Below are 21,780 nucleotides of genomic sequence, written 5' to 3' on the forward strand. Positions count from 1 at the left end.
CAGCCAGGGAAAGCAGCTTGCCCGTGTGAGAGGCAGCATTTGTTGGTTGTCGGTGTACAACGGGATAAGAAACTTAAAACAGTGAATGGAWTTGCCAATATCAAGGAAATCATTATTTAAGGAGGACAGGTTTGGGTGCAGAACTMCATCCAGCATGTGGTGGCTCCAGGCATCCTGAAATGTGGAAATCCTGGAAGTCACGGGGTTTGAGATGGTGCTTTGCCAAATTCTTGCTTCTTTTTWGGGRRAAAAAAAGCACATTTGCTTCAAAATTGATTGATTTTTACAGATTTTGTGCACAGTTTGATTTTTAACCCTTCCTTKAAGGTTCTGGTCATTTAAGAAGCTGCTGAATGAGACTCAGGTGTACACTTGAGATGCAGATCTTTGCTTCTTCTGGAAAGCATTGTCCATCCCCATTCCAGAATTAAGTTGCTTGTGAAGCCAAAGTCTTAATTTCCAAGGGATGTCTGGGTGCTGCTCCTTTTCCCAGCTACTCTTGTGCTGTCCCTCAGCACACCCCAGTCAGTGTGATTTCCCAAAACCCCACTAAAGGGGTACGGTGCCTCCTGGCTCTCCTGGCTTCCCTGTGGGCTTGGGAAGGATGTGAYGGAGCATCCTCAGCTCCTAAAACCACTGCTTGGAGCTGCAGATATCCAGGTGGGACTTCATGCCTGTTCTGAGCTTAGTGAAAAGCCCAGAACGAGTCAGGAGGAGTCTGTGACTGTCTCCTGAAATATGGCCATCAAACCAGTCYTTGCATCTCCACACAAAATTAAATATCCTTCGAAGATAGTATCGAGCCTCATTTTTAATGGGTCATTTCAAACAGCCATGACAATAATTAGATAGTCATTCATTTTTTTTCCTGGGGGAAGAAAAGTGGTTTCTTTTGCCTGGTTTTGTGCTCTCTGTGTACCATCAAGACTAGAATGTCCTTCTTCCTCTGAACTCCTCCCCATTGAGAGAGGCAGTGGCACCCTCCTGAAGGAGAACTGAATGTTCTCGCATTCATTACAATTCGATTCCAGTGGTCAGAGAGGATGGGGTTTACTTACAATGGTTGGATTGAATTCATAAATTTCTGGAGTTTTAGCAGAAACCAGGTGGTACAAGCAATCCCACCGTGTCCTGGGAAGGTGGTGCAACTCTGGCTGTCCTCACCTCGTCTTTGCCTCCTTTCCTTCCTCTCAATGCTGCAGGAGCCCTGCTGGRCTGGGCTGTGACCACAGCCGGTCCTTGGTAACGCTGGAGCTGGGGAAGGTTGGTGTYTGCAGAGTTCCCTGTTTCCAACAGCTCTGATTGTGCAAGTTTCCCTCAAGATAAYGTAACATGAAACTTTGTCCCTGWGGAGATCTTCCCGTGGAGATAAGARGGTTCCTGCAGTTCCTCTGTCCAGCGCGTGAGGAGCAGCTGTGACCTGGGACAGGGCTTTTCTTGACTGCCCAGCTTCAGCTTTGGAGGCACTTCAGTGCAAGCTCCTGGGCTGACAACATCTTCATAGCCCAAAATATTTCAATTATCTCAGCAAGGGGACGTTAGAAAGGCAGWGAAACTCCTCCCACCCCAGGCAAGGAGGGGGATGTTTATTCACTGTGGAGTTCAGTATGTGATCAGCTCTGGTTATGTGGCTTARCCCAGGCCAGCACAGCAGACAAGCCATCCTAAAGAGCCAGAATTGAGGAACGGTGTGTTCCTTCTTCATCCTCAGCAGCTGTGTCCTACCAACAACCTCATTTTGAGCCTTTATTTGCAGAAAAGGTTCTTTTGGAGCCATCCCAGCTCCTGTGCTCCTCCTGCAGTGGTGCCTCCATGGCAGGGGTCTGTGATCTTCGCTTCCCTTGGGCATAAGCAGGGATTGGTCCCCAAATGTCACCTGTGCCCTTTCCTTCTGGAAGCACAAACCAGGTGGCTCAGAAGATCTGCAAAGTCCAGCCTGTGCTTTCCCAGTAAGGCAGCTGCTTTTGATCCCTTTTGTCGCGGCCAATTTTGATCTGAAGAGTGGAGTCGCACTTGATAAAAGTCGGTATTTCAARATTTCAAAAGTCGGTATTTCATTTAAATGGCCCTTGTTGAGCAAGGGCAGGTGARTCCAGGGGTGCAAGTAACACGTCTGGAAGAGATTGGCTTTAGCAGCTTCCCAGCAGATTGACTGGCGAGCGATTTACGGCCCCAAATTAAACAGGAATTGCTTTCAAAGCCGTCTCATCATCATGTGGTCGCTGATAAGTCTGGTTGTRCATCCAACCCACAGGATAGCCCGGGGGCTGTTTCTAAAAGCAATTTTGAGGCATGACATCACTGAGGAAGTCGCTGTGGAGCGTTCAGGGAGCCAAGAGCTCTCCTCTGATCTCTGAAGAACGTGGACGGGTGGTTCGCACATGCTGGGGAGAAACCAGGCTTCAGCAGGGCCTTGGGAAGGGCCTTCCCCAGCTGCTGAGAAATGAAAGCCAGGCCATGCCTAACCCAAACCACTTGGGCTGGTTGGGATCCTGCTGCTCTGTGCTCTTTAATGTGCAGGAATGTCTGAGCAGGTGTTGGTCTGGGAGCTTGGTGAGATGGTGGACCCCGAACATCCAAAGCCTGCATCCATCCCCATGTGAACGTGTCCATCCTAAAGTGCCCATAATAAACAGAGCTCTCACTTATCTCCTGGGTTTTTCTAAACCACATGGGAATTTCTAGGGTTTTCCATTCTCTAGTCTTGCTCAGTCCAGCCGGTCTCCAGCCAGAGAGCTTGGCCAGGATTAATGACGTGTTTTACATCCCAAAAGTGGCTCTGGAGGTTTATTGGCTCCCATCAACTGGTGATTTCTGTTCCCACCTGCAAACAGGAGGTTTTTGGTGGATGGTTCCTGAGGTGTAAAGAGAAGGAAGGTGGACAGRAGGGATCACCCAGATATTCAAGCCTCTAACAATCCTTGAATGGAATGCTTAAAAAAAGCAGGTTCTGGGGTGCTCAGCCAGGAATTTTACTTTGCTGTGATTCATCCCTCCTTTTAATAGTGTTCCATGTCAAAATTCTGATGTAATGGGGCCAGGAAAGAATTGGGGAAGCGCTGAGATGCTCCCAGGATCTGGCTCCAGGCTTTGAGCTGGCTGAACAAGCAGCTTTATATCCTTTCTTTTTGAATTTCCATGTGACCCTTGAGATCTGCCTTTCCTCTAAAGCAAGGCTTTAAGGCAAAGGCTGCCTTGCTGTCAGACCTTGGCAGTGACCGATGCCTGAGGCCACATTGAAACCCCAGTGTCCTTCAKCATCCTCATCATCTGGTGCAGCCTCAAACCTCCTCMTGTTCCTTTTCCWCCTGTCTGAGATAACTTGGGGAGGGTTGAAGCCCCCCATCCTTCCTTACATCRTTTTTATTTCATGTGATGATTTCTGTAAGGCTGGTAAAAATTTGGAACTAAAAAACCCCAACAGTCCACCAAAACCCCACCAAGCCAAAAGTATTCTGGTTGTGTGCTGCCCGTGAGAGGCTTCATGTTGCCCAGACACCACTGGAAGGCTCCTCAGCTCAGGGAATTTTTTGCCCTGATGAGTAGTTTGGTGGAGCATCCCTTTCCCTTCCTCCAAGAGAGGTTTTGGTTCCTCACTGTTCCTTTCAGCCCTTCTGAAGCCAGGTGAGCTTTGCTGGAGACCACAGCAGTTCTGCCTCATGGTAGAGAGGACCAAATTGGGTGATTGATTTGTGATCAGGTCCCAGGGAGTGATTCAGGGACAACGCACCAATCTCTGTCGGGCTGACATCTATCTTTGTAGCAAATAATGAGTTTATTGCAAACCAGATTTCCATTTTCTTTTCCTAATGGAATGATTGTGTGAATTTGAGGAGACAGAGTCAGCACCAGGGGTTATGGCCTCATGGCCTGAAGGATATCCAAAGGTATCCAGAGGTATCTGCAGACTCTGGGTTTTGTCTGGGAGAGGTAGAAAATGTTGTCCTGCTGATAATTGGATCCTTTTGTGAGCAGCTGATCTCTGAGAAGTGCTTCAGCAGCCGATGGCTTCAGCAGGGCCTCAACGCACRGGAGTCAATGAGCAGGGGAAAGAACGAATCAGCAGCTCCTTTCATACTGATAGATTATTTGACAATCTGTTTATTATATCGTGGAATTGTGGTTTTCATCTCCTCCTAACGGCGTTTGGTGTTTCAGGGATGCCTACGCGGTTGGCTGGAATGGCCGCATGGGGATGAGGCACAGCAGGCTCGCCAGCCCCAGCGCCCTCCTGGACAAGGACGGCATCTTCGTCAACGCCACCAACAGCAAACTGCTGGAGAGAGCCCACGGCATCCTCATGTCAGTACCCAGCAGGGCTCTGAGCTCTGCTCCTGCTTAGGGCAATGGGAACAGCCTCCATACAAAACTCTCAGGCTGCCAGGGAGACTTGGGGTATTTCCCAGCTGGGTCAGAGCAACCCCGGTACATTAGACACGTCTGATTTAACTCTTATCATTCACTTAGAATGACAGACGCAGAGAGGAAAGAGAAGGAGCAAACCTGCTGGTCACAGCAGTCTGGAGATACAGCAGCCATATCATGCAGTCACACTTGTCATGTCATGTCTGAGTCTGTTATAAATCAGCTGGGGAGATGATGTTGAGGATTCACTGCAGCCTCATCAGAAGGTTCAGAGAACATCCCTGAGTGGCTGCCATGGACGTGGGGTTTGGAGAGCAGGAGGCTGGTCAGTTGTTCTGCTGCAAGGCTTCCTCGTTCTTCCCCAATCCACAATATCCCATAATTTCTAATGTCACCATTCCCATTAATTAATTGGATACCTTCCTCTCAGTCTGAGCCCTTTTCAGTGCAGGCTGTGGGCAGCAGCTGCTCACGGGGGTTTGGAAGGGTTGGTTTCATAAACTCCTCCATCCCACAATTGCACTGTGGGTTAACCTRGATCATTTATTGTCTCCCCAGGCGAAATAAGAACTTCAAAGCCAAACCCAATCTCCCAAAGGTGAGTGAGGAGAAGCATTTTTCCCCTTGTGCTTTGTGGGTTAAGGCTGTGGCACAGTGCTGTGATGCTGCTGGATATTGTGTCTACACTGAGACCTTGGAATCAACTCAGCTCTGTTCAGGGCTCTTTAATGCAAATAAACCCAAAGGATTTCAGCCCTGATTTCTGCTGGGAGAGAGAGAGAGAGAGAGGAGCACTTGCATCCTCCTGGGAGCTGCTCTGGCTCCTTTTTTCCYCTTTCTGGGAAGGAGTACATAGGTGCTGGTGAAATCTGATAATTAAAACTCTGAACTAAAATGAGCAAGGTGCTGCTGGAGGGCTGGTACCTGACAGACAACAGAAATGTCTAATATTCACTTTCCYTCCATCTTGGCTGCATTTATTACAAGAGATGCCAAGAGATCTGTTGTTCCTCGAAAARTAATGCTTGCTGTGGTTCTTGGTGGTCGTGAATGGAGGAACRGGAGGAGCAAATATTGTTTTTACTCCTCTCTGTGTCCATCTTGCACCTGGAGAGGCACYAATGCAATTTATCAATGACCAGTGAAGAGAAGCACAGAAACATGGAATGGTTTGGGCTGGAAGGGACCCTAAAGGTCATCCAGTGCCACCCCTGCCATGGGCAGGGACACCTTCCACTGTCCCAGGGTGCTCCAAGCCCTGTCCAGCCTGGCCTTGGGCACTGCCAGGGATCCAGGGGCAGCCACAGCTGGGCCTCCTGGGCCTCCCCAGCTCTCAGGGAAGCCATCCCTCAGTGTTCTGTTGAGATTACATCATCTGAGGAAGCCCTGTGGGGATGAAGGAGGGGTACAGCAGGTGGTGTGATGATAACATCTACACTTCCCATGAATTCTCTCTTTCCGCAGCACTTGCTGGATGTGAAGTCCCTCAAGCACCTCACAAACCTGACGCTGCATGACCGCATCACCAAATCTCTCCTCCATCTCCATAAGAAGAAAAAACCCCCCAGCATCAGTGCCCAGTTCCAGGTGAGCCCTTCACTTTGATGGAGGGAGGGTAATCCCCTGCTCCAGGCACAGTCCTGCCCCACCCCCAGCACCATTTGGGCCTTGAATCCCACTGAGGGCTTGAGGGAATGGGGAGACACCGCAGGTACTGAAAGGGTGCCAGTGGAGAGAAATAAAAGTGGGGATGGGCACTGGGGAGATGATGTGGGGGAGCAGGTGGGACATGAGGAGAAGCTGCAGAGGGAAATGTTGGGGCATCCCCATCCTCTGGTACCTCCCATTCCCAACCACTGCGTTGTGGCACTTCCTCCCCAAAATCCAGAAACTGCAAAATCCCCAAATCACGTTCTTCGCAGTCTTACTCGCATCCAGCATAATCTGTTCTGAGTCAGAGTGGGAGTTTTAATAGGGGCAGAAAGGTCAGAATCCTGCTGCATTATCTGCAGGCAGGCAGAGGAATTCAGAGGAGGGATCGATCTTGTGCTGTCAGTGCTCTGTGCCAGCCAGCAGTCCCTGGGGATTGCTGCAGGAAAAATAATCCTCTGAGCACTTGGCAGTGCTGGGSTCACAGTTGGACTCAAGGATCTGAAAGGTCTTTCCCRACCTAAATGAGTCTGGGAKTGTTCTGTGTGTGCATCACAGCTTGGAAACTGCTACAGGACACGTGCGCGAGCAGGTGCTAATAATAGAGAGCAGCTTTTCACTTCAAATTTGGGTTATAAGCAAGTCTGGGTTGGTTTTGACTTGTAATTTGGACTGCTTTGAGGTTTTTTGTAGATGTGGTTTGTATTTAGAGAGTCTCCATGTATAGGTGTGGGTAAGATTAAATAATTAAAAATATATGCACAYGTGCACGTGTATAAATACATATATAATTTGGAGAATGCACATCTGTATATTTATATATTTAACCTTGTCTAATCTAATGTTATTCTGGTCAAAATTCACTCCTGCAGAGTTTAATTGATACCTGTGGAGAGGTTGAAACAGTAATGTCTTGGGGTGAAAGGCCTTCCCAAAACCTATTTATGCTCCCAACAAAACTCTGAAAAGCCCTGGGAGGCACAATTGATATTTTTTAGTATATTTTTACAGCATATYCAAATCAAAGCCACCTAATTTCATTGAGCACTTGTTACAGAGAACTATTTTGACAGAGAAAGCAGCAGCATCGCTTTTTTAATCAAGAGCAGAGTAATAAAATTGTGGTGAATGGAACTGGGTCATGGGCAGGAAACACAAATGTTTCCTCTCCTGTTTTTTTTTTTGTGGATAAATGCTGCTTTGTGGCTAAAGCCTCCACACCGGGCTCGCAGCTGCTCTGGCTCCTATGGATTTCCACTATCCCTGTGCTTGGGGTCATCTATAGGGGAAACAGCTGCCTCAGAGAGTGCTCTGGGAGCAGGGATGGTTTTCACCATGGAAAACTGAACCTGCACCTAAAAATGTAGGGCTCCCCTATAACCCATATGGAGAYGGTGCCCTGGAGACGGGGAGGGAGCGATTCCTGGAAGGCTGAATGCGGGGCTGGACGAGTGGGGACCAGGGAGTTTTGCTGGCAGAGGGACAAAGGAGCYGGGTGCGGGGTTAATCCGGCGACCTGGCGTGTCCTTTGCGGATTCCCSAGGAGCAGATGGCACAGGGAGCCTGGGCCATCTGCCACACGCAGGATGGCGCTGAGGGAATGGAAATGTCCCCTCCAGCAGGGCTGGCCCAGCCCACTCCCACTATTTCCAGCTTCCACTCTGCTTCCCGGGCTTTTGGCTAAGGGGTGGTGTCCATTGGGTACCCCCTTTCACTCCCATCAGCATCACTGCTGATTGAAAGCTCCTTTTTTGGGTGAAAAAGAGTAATTTCAGATTTTTAAGAAAACCAGGAGCATGCCAGCAGAGGTCTGCCACAACATGGCATTCCTGCTGCTCCCAGGGACAGGAATGGGGGTTTTTGCATGAAGTTAATGTACATCACACAGCTGTATCACACATGCCTGGGATCCATCCCTTGTCCTTCCCAAATCCTGGATGTGGAGAAATTTTTCTAAACATGAAAGGCTTCCCATAAGGACATCTTTGAAATGATCAGAAGGAAAAAAACGGCTTCCTGTGAGCAGATCTGTGGGCAAAATGCTTCTTTATAACATCACGCCAGTTTATTAACTCCTGTATTCCAAAATTTATAACTCTGCTTATGGTAAATGTGATAGAATATCCGTTACATGACTAAGTTTCAAACTCTATTGAAATCAGAAGTTACCCATGCCATGTTTGTAGTGTGCTCAGCAATTTGTAGAACGTAGCAAATAAAAGGTGTTTGAGGAGCCCAGCCAGAGCCAATGGACTCAGCACACTCCAATTTTCAGCCTGGTTTTATTCCAAGAGCTTGTGGTTCATCCCAAAAAGTCAAAGGTTTGCAAGGTGAAGGGATAACTCTGTATGACACCCCACTGGAGCAGCTGGCTGTAGAGGGATGCAGATGTAAATTCATTTTTATGGGATAGACTTTTAATGGTGATGAAGAAATAAGGGAAATGGGAAAATGGAACCCAGAAACCCCTCAACTTTCACTGATTCTTCAGTCAGGAGCAYGCCAGCATTGAAGCTCTTCTCTAGAAACAATCTCTGAAGTGTTCAGGGTTACAGGCTTCAAAAATTATTGTGAAATCCCAGTCTTCCTTTGGCAAAACTGTCATTAAAAAAAAATCGGTTTTAGGCCATCAGTAAAGTTTTGACAATTAAAAATCAGGATTAAATCCTGCCTGGAGTCACTTCTGATAAAGAAAAGTTTTATTTTTGTTTAAAAAACATCAGTGGTTGATGCCAGGTGTAAATTCTTTTCTTGGAGCTCCCGTTCATGGCTGGAGGAGGCTTGTGGTATGGAATAGGATGAGAATTTGGGTTCCAAGGGAGCCAGGGATCTCAAAATCCAGCCCAGCATTATATTMATCTTTGGTTACTTTGTTGGGGGCAAAGACAAACCAGCCAAGTTGCTTGGGCTAAACCGCTCATTTGGGGAATAATTTCCCATCTGCCTCATTTACTCATAATTTATTGCAGTTTATGTTGGCTGATGATTTAAGCATTTGGATTTTCATTATCCTCTGTGGTCTCCTCTCCTTTCCCTGTGTCTCCTGTTTCAGGCATCCCTCAACAAACTGATGGAGACCCTTGGCCAAGCTGAGCCCTACTTTGTCAAGTGCATCCGATCCAAYGCCGAGAAGGTAAATCCCACCCTGGGAAAGCTAGAAATCAGGAGAACCTCTTGTCTGTGTTTGCAAGGAGTTAGAAAGGAAACAAAGCCTCAAATGGAGCTGGATTTAGAAGATATGAGCAAGGGGAAGCATGGATTTATCATCTGGGTGTTGCTTTTGATAAACTGTACCAGCTCTTTTTATATTTGTTGAAACACTTATATGAAAATATATTATTTTAATTTATATTAAAAATACATTGACTTTAATAAATGAATTTGGCTCCTTTGAAGGTCCTGACAGCCATAAGAGAGATTTATAGAACCACGAATTCATGTGTGCTGGGTCTGAGCCCTAATGCTTCCTTAAAATAAAGTTTCCATAAGCAAAAGCAGACCCTTTTAGAATAAACCACATTGATCAAACTGACTCATATTTCTTGAATTTGACTTTGGGTAACTGTCTGATTGACTAAGGACCCTCAGTTCAAAATGCAGATTACAGTAGGGATGCTTAGTGGATTAATCCTTCGAGGTTTTACCCAGGCATTTAAAGCCAAAGCTTTTTGCCTTGGAGATTATTTAGTCACTCGAAATCTCACCCATTAACTGTGCCTTTGGGGGGTCTTATTCAATTCAAATCAAAAAAGTCTTTTTTTCATAGCTTTATTTATCTAGTTAGCTGTTTGAAAGTCTCRGAAGCAAACAGGATTCAATCCTGGTGGGATTAGTGTGGTTCCTGGGGACCCACATTCCCCTCCCTCCTGTAGCATCATTGCCAGCATGCCTGTCCTGCAGATGTGCTACATCTGCTGAACCCTTTACCCATCCCTGCACTTAAAAGCTTCAGTGAAAGGAAATACCTGACAATCCTTGCCTGGTTCTCCCYTTGCAGCTGCCCCTGCGGTTCAACGACAGCCTGGTGCTCCGGCAGCTGCGCTACACGGGGATGCTGGAGACCGTGCGCATTCGCCAGTCGGGATACAGCTGCAAATACTCCTTCCAGGTTGAGTAAAAAGGGTGCTGCCTTCCWCCACCTTCAGCAGCATCAGCTGAGCTGTCTGTGTGTTGCTGGCTCATTTTTTTTGTCAGGGTAATTGATGTCTAGCTCCCGGAAGGCGGTGAATGTGACGGGCTGTTCTCTGCCTATGAGCTGCTCTGGACCTCAGCAAGGCTGCGAGCCCCCTGCACCATGCTTTTTGAACAAAAGCAGGATTATTTTGCAATGTGGCCTCCTTTTTGGAAAAAGAAGTATCTGATTTGCATGTTCTCTTCCCCACCTGGAATTTCTGGGAGCAGCCAGAGTTCGCYCCATCATGTCGGTGTTGGCTGTGTCCCAACAGGAGGGTGATCAGCATCCTCTGAACTGCTCAGGAGTTAGCAGCTTTTCCTGTTTTCTTCTCTTCCATGTGCTTGCCAGGTTTTGTGCACATGTCAGTCCTTTCATGCTTTGCTGGTGCCGATTGGTTTCCTGCTGGCGACTGCTTTGGGGCAAGACTCCATGTCCTGTACAGCAGCTGTTTAGAAAAGGAAAAATGCTCAATATTTTTTTGCCAGGAGCAGGGCTCCCAATCTTTCTTGGGAGGAGCTCTCGTACCTCCTTCACTCTTTGAATCCTCACAGCAGTAGTGGCCAGAGCATCTCAGAGATGTTTTGCAGATGTTGGTATCCGCCTTCCGTCGTGGCCCGTGCTGGGGATTTGGAGCATTTTTTGCTTGGGATGACCCCGTGGCTCCTGCAGAACCTCTCCTCCCACACTGAAAAACATCTGAACCTTGCTGGGTCCCTGCTTTGATGTGTTTCCCATCAAACCACAAATGATGGATGAAACCTGGTGTTCCTTAGTGCATAAAATGTTATCTGTCCTTCTGCTCACTCCAGAGATCCCGTTTCATGCGGCCAGTGGAGCAAATCTGTTATTTATGGGAGAGACAGYGGGACCCAACTAACCAAATCTTGGTGTTGCTTCTTTTTTCCCTCTCAGGATTTTGTGAACCATTTTCATGTCCTTTTGCCACAAAAGATCAGCCCATCTAAGCACAATATCCAGGATTTCTTCCGGAAGATAAAACTCGATCCAGACAATTACCAAGTTGGAAGAACAATGGTAAATGTCCTTCCTCAGCTCAGCCTTTAAGACACAGATATAACATTTCCCTGTATTTCTGTCTGATAAATTAATATCTATATGGTTTTAATGAAACTATTTTTCTTCTGTTGGCCAAACATCAATTATTTAAATGAAACTTTAAATGTTATTGACATAAAAGAGTAGGGAATAATATTGGTTTGTGTTATTGGTTGTAATGAAGCAGCCTCACACAAACTCATGTCTTCCAAAAAACTGTCTATGTGTAGCCCCAGCTCAGTAAAATGGTTCTCATTTTGCCTCCCCTRCTGGGAAAGTAGAGACTGTAATTCAGAGCAGAGATACTCACAGGATGTTGTCAAATTGCTGAAACTGTTAGGGGTGCCTTCACAAATATATAAAAAAAAGAGCACTCAGGACACAGAAACCAGGAGGATTAAACCGTTTGACTCGTGGTCTGGGAAGCTTTCCATGCCAGTGTTTTTTTGGGTTGTTTTGGCCAGGTTTTCATGAAGGAACGGGAGCGGCAGCTTCTGCAGGACCTGCTGCACCAGGAGGTGCTGCGGAGGATCATGCTGCTGCAGCGCTGGTTCCGCAGCCTGCTCTGCAGGAGGCAGTTCCTGAGCCTGMGGCACGCAGCCATCAGCATACAGGTGGGTGCTGCTGCTGGACCCTGCTGCAAATCACCCTCCCCAAATCCTGCAGACAGAGCCTGTGGCTAAAATCAGGCCTCCTGTCCGAGGAAGGTGCTTGCAATCAGAATTTGACTCTCACTGCCTTACTGAGTTGTGAATGGGGGAGCCGGACAGGCTGTGTGAGGGCAGGTGCTGTCCCTTCCTCACGCAGCGCCCGTGATGAGGAACCTCCTCTCTGTTGCAGAGATTTTGGCGCGGCTACCAGAGCCGAAAACAAGGCAAACCATCCCCGGACCCCGCGGCCCTCAGCAAAGCTGCCGTCACCCTGCAGGCGCACTGGCGAGGCTTCGTGGAGCGGCGCCGCTTYGTGCAGATGCAGTTTGCGGCCCACGCGATCCAGAGCTGCTGGCGGGAGCGCGCCCGGCGCCGGCACGCCGCGGCCAGCAGCATCCAGGCGGCCTGGAGGGGACACCGCGCCCGGCAGGCGTTTGTGGCCAGCAGGAGCGGAGCCGTGTGCCTGCAGGCTGCCTGCCGGGGCTACTTGGCGCGGCAGAGGTAACACCRTTGGCCTGGGGCAAAGAGCAACTGTTTTTTTGGTGATGCTTCCTGTGGAGGGAGGTGGCTGCTCTGAATCGGTGACTTCCACAGGGCCGTGTCTCCTCATAGCACCCGTGACCCTCTCCTGACCTGCCCTGGTCTTTCGTTTGCCCACGCTTTCTAACAATTCGTCTGCACGTCCTGCTCTTGGAATAAGCAGAGCCTATTTCAGGTTGGAGCACGTAGGCAGTGCAAAGCCAAGGCCATAAATACTCGCAAGGGCTTTTTTTTCCCCTTGGCAGCAGCACCAGTTTAAGTAGCCTATTTTTAACTCAGATTGCCTCACCGATCTGGTCGCTGCACTGGGCTCACAAGGACAAGGGATACCRGAGCCTGCCGCTGCGGAGGGTGCAGCTTTCCAGCCATGCCTTGGTTCRCTGGCCGCTGGGCTGAGAGGTGCTACCTGCAGCTGTGGAGCACCTTAACATAGTGTGGAGCATTTGGGAGCTGCAAAGAGCTCTTGGTGCTGGGCACAGGTCCAGAGGCAGCCCAGGCAGGATGGCGAAGATGGAGAAGCCAAAGGGGTGTGATGGGTTAAGCTTTTCTGGCTCCGACAGCTTACRAAGGTGCTAGACCAGGGATGGAGGCTGAACCTGCTGCCGTTGGCATGAGGGGAGCTTTCAGGTGCGTTGGGACAGCCCTCGGGAAGCAGAGATGGCAGAGGAGGAGAGGGTTGAAAATCGAGCGTGCCTCGCCTTGCCTTGCACCAGATGTGCAAGGAGGGCTGCTTGAGATGCTGGTGGTGGTGAGGTGGTGGTGGTGGTGAGGTRATGGTGGTGGTGAGGTGATGGTGRTGGTGAGATGATGGAGGTGGTGAGGTGATGGAGGTGGTGAGGTGATGGAGGTGGTGAGATGATGGAGGTGGTGAGGTGACGGTGGTGGTCGTGATAGAATACCCCTGGTGTAGAGCCTTGAAGGGTCCCGAGTGGGCACAGGAATGAATATCCTGGTTTTCTGCTTTCTTCCAGGTTTAGGACTTTGAAAGAGCAGAGATTAAAAGAGATGCAGCTGGAGAACGGCCTGGCAGGTAGAGAAGAAGATGGACTGGAAGCAGATGATGTTTTGGAAATTAAGGGCTCTGACCCATCTAAGTGGGAGGACRGCTCATTTGAAGAGCGAGTGAGAGCTGTGGAACAACATAAATCGCTGATGGAGAACAATCGGGTGAATCACATGGACCCTCTGGATACTTCTCTGTACAAAAGGCATGAGAGAGCCAGCAGCCAGAGYGGGATGGACACCGAGGAGGAGGTCGTTGTGAGAGAGAGGCCCAAGTCCCTTGAAGACCTCAACCAAAAAAAAGTGGTTCGTGCCAAGAGGGAAAGCCGGAGGATGCGTGAGCTGGAGCAGGCGAAATTCAGCTTGGAGCTGCTCAAGGTCCGCTCCACGGGCGGGCTGTCACCTTCGGAGGAGCGGCGCTGGTCCAGCGAGCTGGGGTCCGAGGCACCGCATTCCCCTCAGGGAACCCCGGAGAGCGAGAGCTCACAAGGGAGCTTTGAGCTGTTGAGCTGTGAAGACACCCCAAGCAGCAAACCCTTTTCCTCAGCCTTGGACGAGCACGRCACGCAGCTGCTCCCCACGGAGTCGGTGGCCAGCAGCCCCCAGGCTCAGCTGCAGGAGAAGCCTTTCTGCACCACGGATGGCAGCGGTGATCTGCCCGGCTGCAGATGGACCCCAGCAGACACGGAGCTGCCCCATAACCTCAGCGGGAGGGAGTGTGGGGTCGGTGACCCCCAGAGCATTACAAAGGCTCAACCAAGAGAAACCTTCCTTTCCAGCAACCTCCCAACTTTCTACGTTCCACCGCAAGACAACGCGAAGGTGAAGCTGGTGGAGAATAACCTGAGAAATAAAGGAGTGGACAGAGAGGAGAGGACAGTATCGTTCTCCGAGGTCAGGAAGGATTCTGAGCCAGACCAGGGCAAAGCCTTGGGAGAACAGGAGGAAGAGGAGAAACCCTCTGCCAAAAGAGAGGAACGTGGGACAGGGACAGCRGCACGGGCCCTTTCTCCAGACTCTGTCATCAAGAGACTGGAAAAGCTCAACGTGGAGAAGGAGGAACGGCAAAAGCAGCTTCAGCTGCAAAATGAGAGGGAGATGATGGAGCAGATCCGTCAGCAAAAGGAAATTCTGGAGAGGCAGCGCAAAGCCTTTGAGCAGCAAGGGAGGGTGGAGGCTTTGCAGAGGACGGAGCAGAGCAGAACRAAGGACCCCTCCCTCAAAGCAGCCAAAAAAGCCGACAGCCGGCCCCAGTCCGTCCTCATCCTGCACCCCCAGGGCAAGGGCGAGCACGGCCCCACCCCAGGCATGGCTCCAGCCCCGACAGTGGACATCAAGGGTCTCACTGTGGGGACCAGGGGAAGCTCTCCAGCCCACAGTGCCCCCAAAGACCGACCTGTCAGCATGTTCGTGGAGCGGAGGGAAGGTGCGGAGCMCCGCTGCCATTCCAAACCGGCTCTGGACCCCAAGGACCACCCGGGCAGCCATTTCTCACGGACGGAGCGCCTCCGGCAGCCTCGGATGCCCAACCAGGCCACTGAGGAGACGAGGGCAAGTTCCATGTTCTTCACGCCAAAAGACAATCCCTTCGGCCTCCAGTGAGTAAGGAGATGCTGGGCTTTCTCCTACACTTTCTCCTACACTTTCTCCTACACTTTCTCCTACACTTTCTCCTAGGCTTTTCCATAGGCTTTTTCTTCTGCTAGGGACCTTTGTATACAGAGGGTCCAGAACGTTGTTTTTGAAGTCTGCACAAAACCCACGGTGAAACAAAGACAGGTTTCTTGATGATCTTACAGCAATGAGCAGGCAGAGGTCAGAGGGAAAGGAAAAAGAGCTGGAATACCATTTCTCAGTCTCTTACAGCATTATATTATCCAGGGGAGATAATCATGGACRTAAGCAAGTGAAGGGAGTCAATAAAGAGGCTCAATACTGTTTTTATTTACCCARCATGAATGGTGATGAGAGTTTATTTCTCAAGGTAGAAGATGATGAAAAAGTTCTTAGGATTTTTGGGTGGTTAGAATAGAAATTACTTGTTGAGCCAAAAAATTCAGGATTTTTCTTGTTTACCAAATAATTAATACATCCAGCAAAGCCATTTGGACACTCAGACCATTGCAGATGAAAAACCAGCAGCTCTCCAGAGGGAGTTTGSGAGTGAATGCTCTTTTGAGACTGTATCCCTCACATGTGTAATTAATTACACCTGTAATGGGCTTAGCAGTCGCTCAGCTCCATCGCRTTGCTTAACCTTGGGCTGCTCCAGGGTCTGGAGATGGCAGCAAGATCCCAGGAGAATGTTTGCTCCTACTCTGTTGTGTTGCTTAAGGTGCCTTGTCTGTTTTTGGGGTGGTTTTGGCTGCATAGCTCGTAAAYCCCCCACCCCCAAATCCTGCCGTACCCTTCCCAAGGCAAAAGCTCCCAGTGAATGAYTGTTGGTAACTCCGGGTACCTCCTAGTGTAATAGCCTTGTGGTTTCTGTGTCCKTGTGATGGGACAAGATTCCCATTTAGAATTTCTTCTCTTGGTTCATGTGCAGAACAAGCAACAGGAAAAAAATTATGTTAAAAATTTCTGTATTTTAATTTTTGTTCTGCAACAGAACAGTCACATTTGAGAAGTACAAAGGTACAATCCATAACCACCTTGCTGGATAGAGCTGACAGGCAGAATGTTTTCTCTTCTTGTTCTGTGGTATTAAATGAAATCCTGAAGAATTACAAGCAATTCTCAAACCGGTGACCTCAGGCTTGCAATTTGATCTTGACTGCTTGGACTGTGTGCTCCCAGGAGCCAGGCTGGTGCGGTGGGAAGGCTTTTGGGAGAGGAYGAAAAATCTCTGTTTTGTTATGTTTCAGCAGAGAGGCAAATCATCAGTGCCTTTCCAAGGGTGAACCAGCACGGAAGCCATTTAAGATGCCAGGGTCTGGCAGAGGAGAGGTGAGTTGTCACTTGTTTATTTTCTCTTCTCATTGAAAAGGGAGGAAAATAACTTATTCTGCCAGTTTTCCCTCAAAAGCTTCAAAGAAGTGTTCTCTGAAGCACAAGGGCTGCTAGACATGGATAGGGAGGGGGGATATGACAGCACAGTAACCTCCACACCTTCTCTTAAAATAAAAAGCCCTGTAGGAATGATCTGTAGCAGTTCTGGATAAAAGGATCCCGTGATTCTGATGACAAACACTGTCCAACGCCGTCTTGTCTTGGTTTGGTTTAATGTCCGTTTGAGTAACACCCATGGTTGTCCATTTCCACCGTCCTGTCTTGGTTTTTGTCCTTCCTGGTCCTTTGGTGTTTTCACTAGACATAATACTGCATGCCCTCCGTGGGGTGCAGTGTCACTCAGACATGTCTGAAGGCTACGTGGATAGAGTCTCCTTTTTACTTTAAACCCTTCTTTTCGTTTTGTTTTGTTTTGTTTTATCCTTTGGTCAAGCAGGTGCCCAGACCGAGCCATAAAAAGAAAGCCCGCATGGCGCGGACGCGCTCCGATTTCTTGACTAGAGGTACTTTTGCTGATGGGGAGGGGGATACGGAGGAAGAGGATTACGATGGCAGTTTTGAGTTCCTTCTCTCCTCTGAGCACCCTCCTGACGCCGAGGCGGTGCCCGCAGCCCGCCTGGGGCAGGCGTGTTACAGTGACTCCGAAATGGTAATTGTGTCCAACGTGATGGGGAAATGAACCCGAGGGAGCGAGCTGAGCTGCGGGAGCTTTCTTTGCTAACCTTAGCTGCACTGATCCCTCCAACGCTTCTTTTCCCACTCCCAAGGATGCTGTAGATGGGTACATTTGGTGAACGCAGCAGAAACGGAGGCAAAATCRTGGCATCACAAATCACAGAATSACAGAATGACAGAATKGTTTGGATTGGAAGGGAGTTTAAATCTYATCTAATTCCAAACCCCTGCCTTAGGCAGGGACACCTTCCACTTGACCAGGGTGCTCAGAGCTCCATCCRAGATGCATTTCTTGCTCCTGGGTTGATTTGATATCTGCCACAGTTCCCATAGCTTTCCTGGAGCATTGCAACTTGTATTGCACAACTCCCTGTTTTGGGGGATTTAACCTCAATTCTCCCCTTCAAACCTTTCGATCTAAAAATGGTCTGCACACATCAGAAAAAAAAAAAAAAAGAAAGCAAATATTGTCCAAAAAGCAATAGACAACCAAGTGATATAAATCCTGCATCTTCTTTTACTTTTGATTTTTTTATCCTTAGCCACAATATCCAATGATTAYTCAGTCCTCAATTTTCAGAGTGATGCTGGCAGAGAAAGCAGCTCAGAGAAAGCAAAACCATGGAAATTGGGTAAYGAAAGCACAGTGAGAGTGGAACAGTGGGTTCAAAACAAAGACACCCAGCCTGAGAGGTTTTCCCAAGCAGAGTGGCAAGTGTCCCTTGGCAGGTCCAACGTGAGCCTGCGCTGTGGAGCTTTTGAATCTCAGGCTTAATCYCCCACCCACATAAGCTGCTTTTGGAAAATCACAGACCAAGAGGTTTCAGGAGTGGAAAAGGCCAACAGATCCCAACCTGCTCACAGTTTTTTTCCTGAGGTGGTGGAGAGGTTCACGTAAAAGTGTGGATAAACCCCAGGAATCATTTCCGGCTGTGAGAGTTCAGATGTAGGGTTGGGTAGGGCTCTTAAACTGTAGTATGGGATGTGGAGCTGAGTATAAAGCCAAAAAAAAGCTTGAAACCCAAAGCCAGAGATCTATTTTGTGCCACAGCATTGCTGTGGGTCCAGCAAACATCCCATGTGATCCTTAAATCTGCTTTTCCAAGAAAAGCAGGTGGCCGAGGAGGGCTTTTCATGACTTTTCTTTTGTCAGCTCTTATTATAAAGGATAACTTTTCCCAGGATAATTTTCTCAYTGGAAGAGGGCAGAGATTTACAAACTTCATGAATTTTTAAGCCTGCTCTTGATAAATTTCCTGGGGATTTGAGACAGGAATACCCAAAACCTTATGGAAAGACACATCTCCATGGACTGACATCACTTGGCTGCACCTTCGTGCATGTCCCTGCTTGTGAATTGGGAAAGGGAGAATTTTTATATGGTAAAATATACTTTTTAATGTGGAATCATAGGAACACTTAGGTTGGAAAAGACCTCTAAAAGATTGTTGAGTCCAGCCTTGCACAAACCCAACACCACCTTGCTGACCACCAAACCTGGAGTGCTGTGCTGTGCCCACGTACAAAGGGGGATTGGAGCCATAGGAATCAATCCCACTGAGGTGGGAAAAGTTCACTTTTCTGTGCTGGTGCCACCCTTGAGTGCATCCTGGCTCACTGCACTCCTTGGAAGTGCTCCTTGGGACTCTCTCACTGGTTTAACAGCTCTCACCGCATGCCAGTAGCAGTAGGTGCCAYCTCTCTCCTGTGTCTGCTGTGTCCCTCTGCTCCTCTCTGCTCTCCAGCACTGGTTCTAACTGGTGGTCAGCCCTTTCACCCCTCATGTGGTTGAGTTCTGCTTTCTAGGCCAGYGCTGCCCTCTGTCTGTGTGTCCTGACAATGTGTCCAGTGTTTCCATCTGTGTTCTGTATTGCAGGTTTGGGACCGGCCCTTTGTCTTGGGGATTTTTTGGGTCAGGGTCATCACAGCAGTGAAATTTAGGGCCAGTTTGTTCGTGTTTGTTAGCAGAGCCCAGTTGGGTGTTGCAGATGCTGGAGCAGCCTGGGTTAAAGCTGGGCTGGTGCCTGCTGGGTGGTTTGGTTACAAATACAGGAGGTTGATGTCAGTGCCATCGGCTATGTCTTGTGATGGTCACATGAAGGCGAGTCCAGAGCCACCATGTGCTGCTTCCCATGCCAGTGAATGGCTCCTTCATGCAGCTTCTGCCTCCAGCTACAACAATCCAAAAGTGCCTCTTCCCATGTCATGCTCAGCAGCCCAGGCTGCTGGATGGGTGGATGGATGGATGAATGAGAAATGGCCTGYGGCCCCATGGAGCCGAGCATGTGATGGGTCACAAGCTGCACCTCCTGTTCTGCCTGTTTYTTTCTTGTCCTTCAAGTCACTGATTGTGTATCCCAGCTGCTGAATTCCCACCAGAATCCAATGCTCCTGACCCACATCTGGGGCATCCCAGAGCATCAGATACCCAGAGCTGAAACCCAGGGGGCACCAGCGCATGAAGTGGCTGCTGCAGGTACAGTTGGCTCCGAGGTTCTTTAGGATTAAGGGATTCCTGACAAGACCGAATGTTTTGGCTGGTGAAGAGCCAAGGATTAACCTGCCTTGCAGTGAGACACAAGTGGGAGGATCAGCTCCTGCCTGTGGTCAGCACGTGTTAACACCACTTTTGTTTGGCACCCAGGCCTGGAGAGCTTTCCTGCAGAGGCTGAATAAATAGAAAACCTTGGCTAGAGGAGCCACACCAGAAATACCCTCTGGAAACATCCCCAGAGAGTGGGACCTGGACAGTGAACACAAAATGGCTTCAGTCATTTTGCTGCACCCTCCACAGGGAAGCCATGAAGTGACAAACATCAGTTCAAGCGCCTGCCACCAGCTGATCCCAAGCACAGCTGAAGAGCCAGCGATGAAAGAAGATCTCTTGTCCTGAGCTATTCAGAGGGAGCTTCAGGAAGTTTTTCAATGCAGGATTCATTGAGCTCCAGGAAGTTTTTCCATGCAGCATGCAGCACTGTTGCCTGCTTGGCCATAGTTAACTTATGGGTGGGTGAAACACAGGGTGCTCTTCCAGAGGAAAAATACTTGTGCCCTCTGCATCCAGGAGACAACTCCAGACCYCCAGCTGCTGCCATTTGCCCTCATGATGCTTTGTGGTGTTCCCTAGCAGGGGATTTTCTGATTTTGACATCTGAGAAGATTTCCCATCCTTTCCCTTCCGAGTTCCTGGCAGAGATCCTCAAACAAAAGGATCTAGGGCCAAGAAATGCCTTTTAGAATTTATTTACTAAAGCTGGAAACTCAAAAGGTTGAAATTACTCCAGAACAAAACTATATTGTGGGGGCAAATATTTAACATCATTTTAAACACAAGTAGTAGGTTTGAGCTGGATGAAGATCGCTTTAATAGGTTTTGAGTTGTTTTTGTCCCAGCGTCCATCCACAATTTCTATGTGATCATCCCCTAAACGTAAGAATCACAAGAATAAAACGTCTTTCACGGCTTAGGCAGTTCTGATTTTTCCAGTGGTGATTTTGCTTTACATGCTGCCATCTCCTGGCTGGAAGAGGGGTTAGTCCAGCGGGGAAAAATAAAACATGGAAAAAGGGTAAATATGGTAAATGTGACCCCCCTGCAGCCTATTTCTTATAGAATTTTATTTAAAATATTTTTAATATAAGTGAAATAAATGCTTTAAAACACAGAGCATTCAGTTGAGACATTGAGGTGATAGAAAGGCTACAGGAGATATTTGAGCATCGTCTCCCATATCCTTTCATACAACCTGATTATCCACTCTCCTCATGCTGAAAGTCTGTCCTCCAGGAGTCCAGCTCCCAAATTACAGCTGCAATTGGAAAATAGAACAAAAATTTATATATGTTTAAAATATGGCAAGTCTATTTCTGGGCTACTTCATGGGATCCTGTTAGGTTGAATTATTGCAAATTCACCCCACCCTTAAAAATGATCCACAGGTATTTTAAATGGTGGCAAAGGTAGACATATTTTCTATTAAAGCCGCCATATTCCTTTGATAAAGGGTCCATTTGGGTGTGTCCTTGGCACAAAGATTTTGGTCCGTTTTTCTGTAAAGTCCCCAACGAGAAWTGGAGCAGGAATCTTTGCTGGGACAGATCCAGGAGGCTGAAGGTTCCCTTGGAGAATCACTTTGTTGTGGCTAATGGGACACTGGGATGGAGAGCTGGAATGTCTGGATGAAGAYGGTGGAAGAGCCGTGCAGGCTGAGCAAGAAGGACACGTGGCTTGCTGCAAACTGATTTTCATCAGTGGTTGCTCAAGGAAGAAGTTTGGACCTGGATGGAGCAAGGCAAATGCCTCTCTTTATTAGGAGTCATTAAAATATTTCTCTAGGGGTTCACCAGGATTGTAGGTTTTCACCTGYAGGAAAATAGAAATAAAGATGCAGGAGATAAAACAGCAGATTTTTTATAGGGAAAGAAAAAATCATCTGATATGCCAAGAGGTGTCTTGTTTTTAAATGCTTGGTGTTTGGAATCGTTACAGACCGTGCAGCGATTCGCCTCYGGGGAAGGCCAGGCCAAACTCCACAAAACCATGTCCCAGGGGGAGATCGGGAAACTGGCGGCCACGCAGAAGAGTCTGACCCCGGATGGGAGGTAGAAATCCTGGCTGCACATGGGAGACAAGTGTCCYCTCCCATGTCCCTCTTGCTC

The 21,780-nt window shown here is 48.5% G+C and overlaps 1 protein-coding gene across 10 annotated transcripts in view; it reads left to right on the top strand.

Moving 5' to 3' along the window:
- The window catches only part of MYO9A (myosin IXA), a 169,982-nt gene that overhangs the window by 132,715 nt on the left and 15,487 nt on the right, over positions 1-21,780 (top strand). For 6 of the 10 annotated variants that reach the window (XM_057378746.1, XM_057378748.1, XM_057378753.1 and 3 more), the window contains 12 exons: positions 4,159-4,302; positions 4,924-4,963; positions 5,830-5,952; positions 9,068-9,148; positions 10,013-10,123; positions 11,102-11,224; positions 11,710-11,859; positions 12,086-12,396; positions 13,407-15,035; positions 16,302-16,383; positions 16,880-17,095; positions 21,611-21,723. In XM_057378746.1, coding sequence (XP_057234729.1) covers positions 4,159-4,302; positions 4,924-4,963; positions 5,830-5,952; positions 9,068-9,148; positions 10,013-10,123; positions 11,102-11,224; positions 11,710-11,859; positions 12,086-12,396; positions 13,407-15,035; positions 16,302-16,383; positions 16,880-17,095; positions 21,611-21,723 — 3,123 coding nt within the window. The remainder of the gene's footprint in view (positions 1-4,158; positions 4,303-4,923; positions 4,964-5,829; positions 5,953-9,067; positions 9,149-10,012; positions 10,124-11,101; positions 11,225-11,709; positions 11,860-12,085; positions 12,397-13,406; positions 15,036-16,301; positions 16,384-16,879; positions 17,096-21,610; positions 21,724-21,780) is intronic. The other 4 variants (XM_057378747.1, XM_057378751.1, XM_057378749.1 and 1 more) reach the window with 3 other exon arrangements.

Source organism: Malurus melanocephalus, unplaced genomic scaffold, assembly GCF_030028575.1.
Source record: "Malurus melanocephalus ecotype Western Australia unplaced genomic scaffold, MMel_1.1 scaffold_372, whole genome shotgun sequence".
NCBI lineage: Eukaryota > Metazoa > Chordata > Aves > Passeriformes > Maluridae > Malurus > Malurus melanocephalus.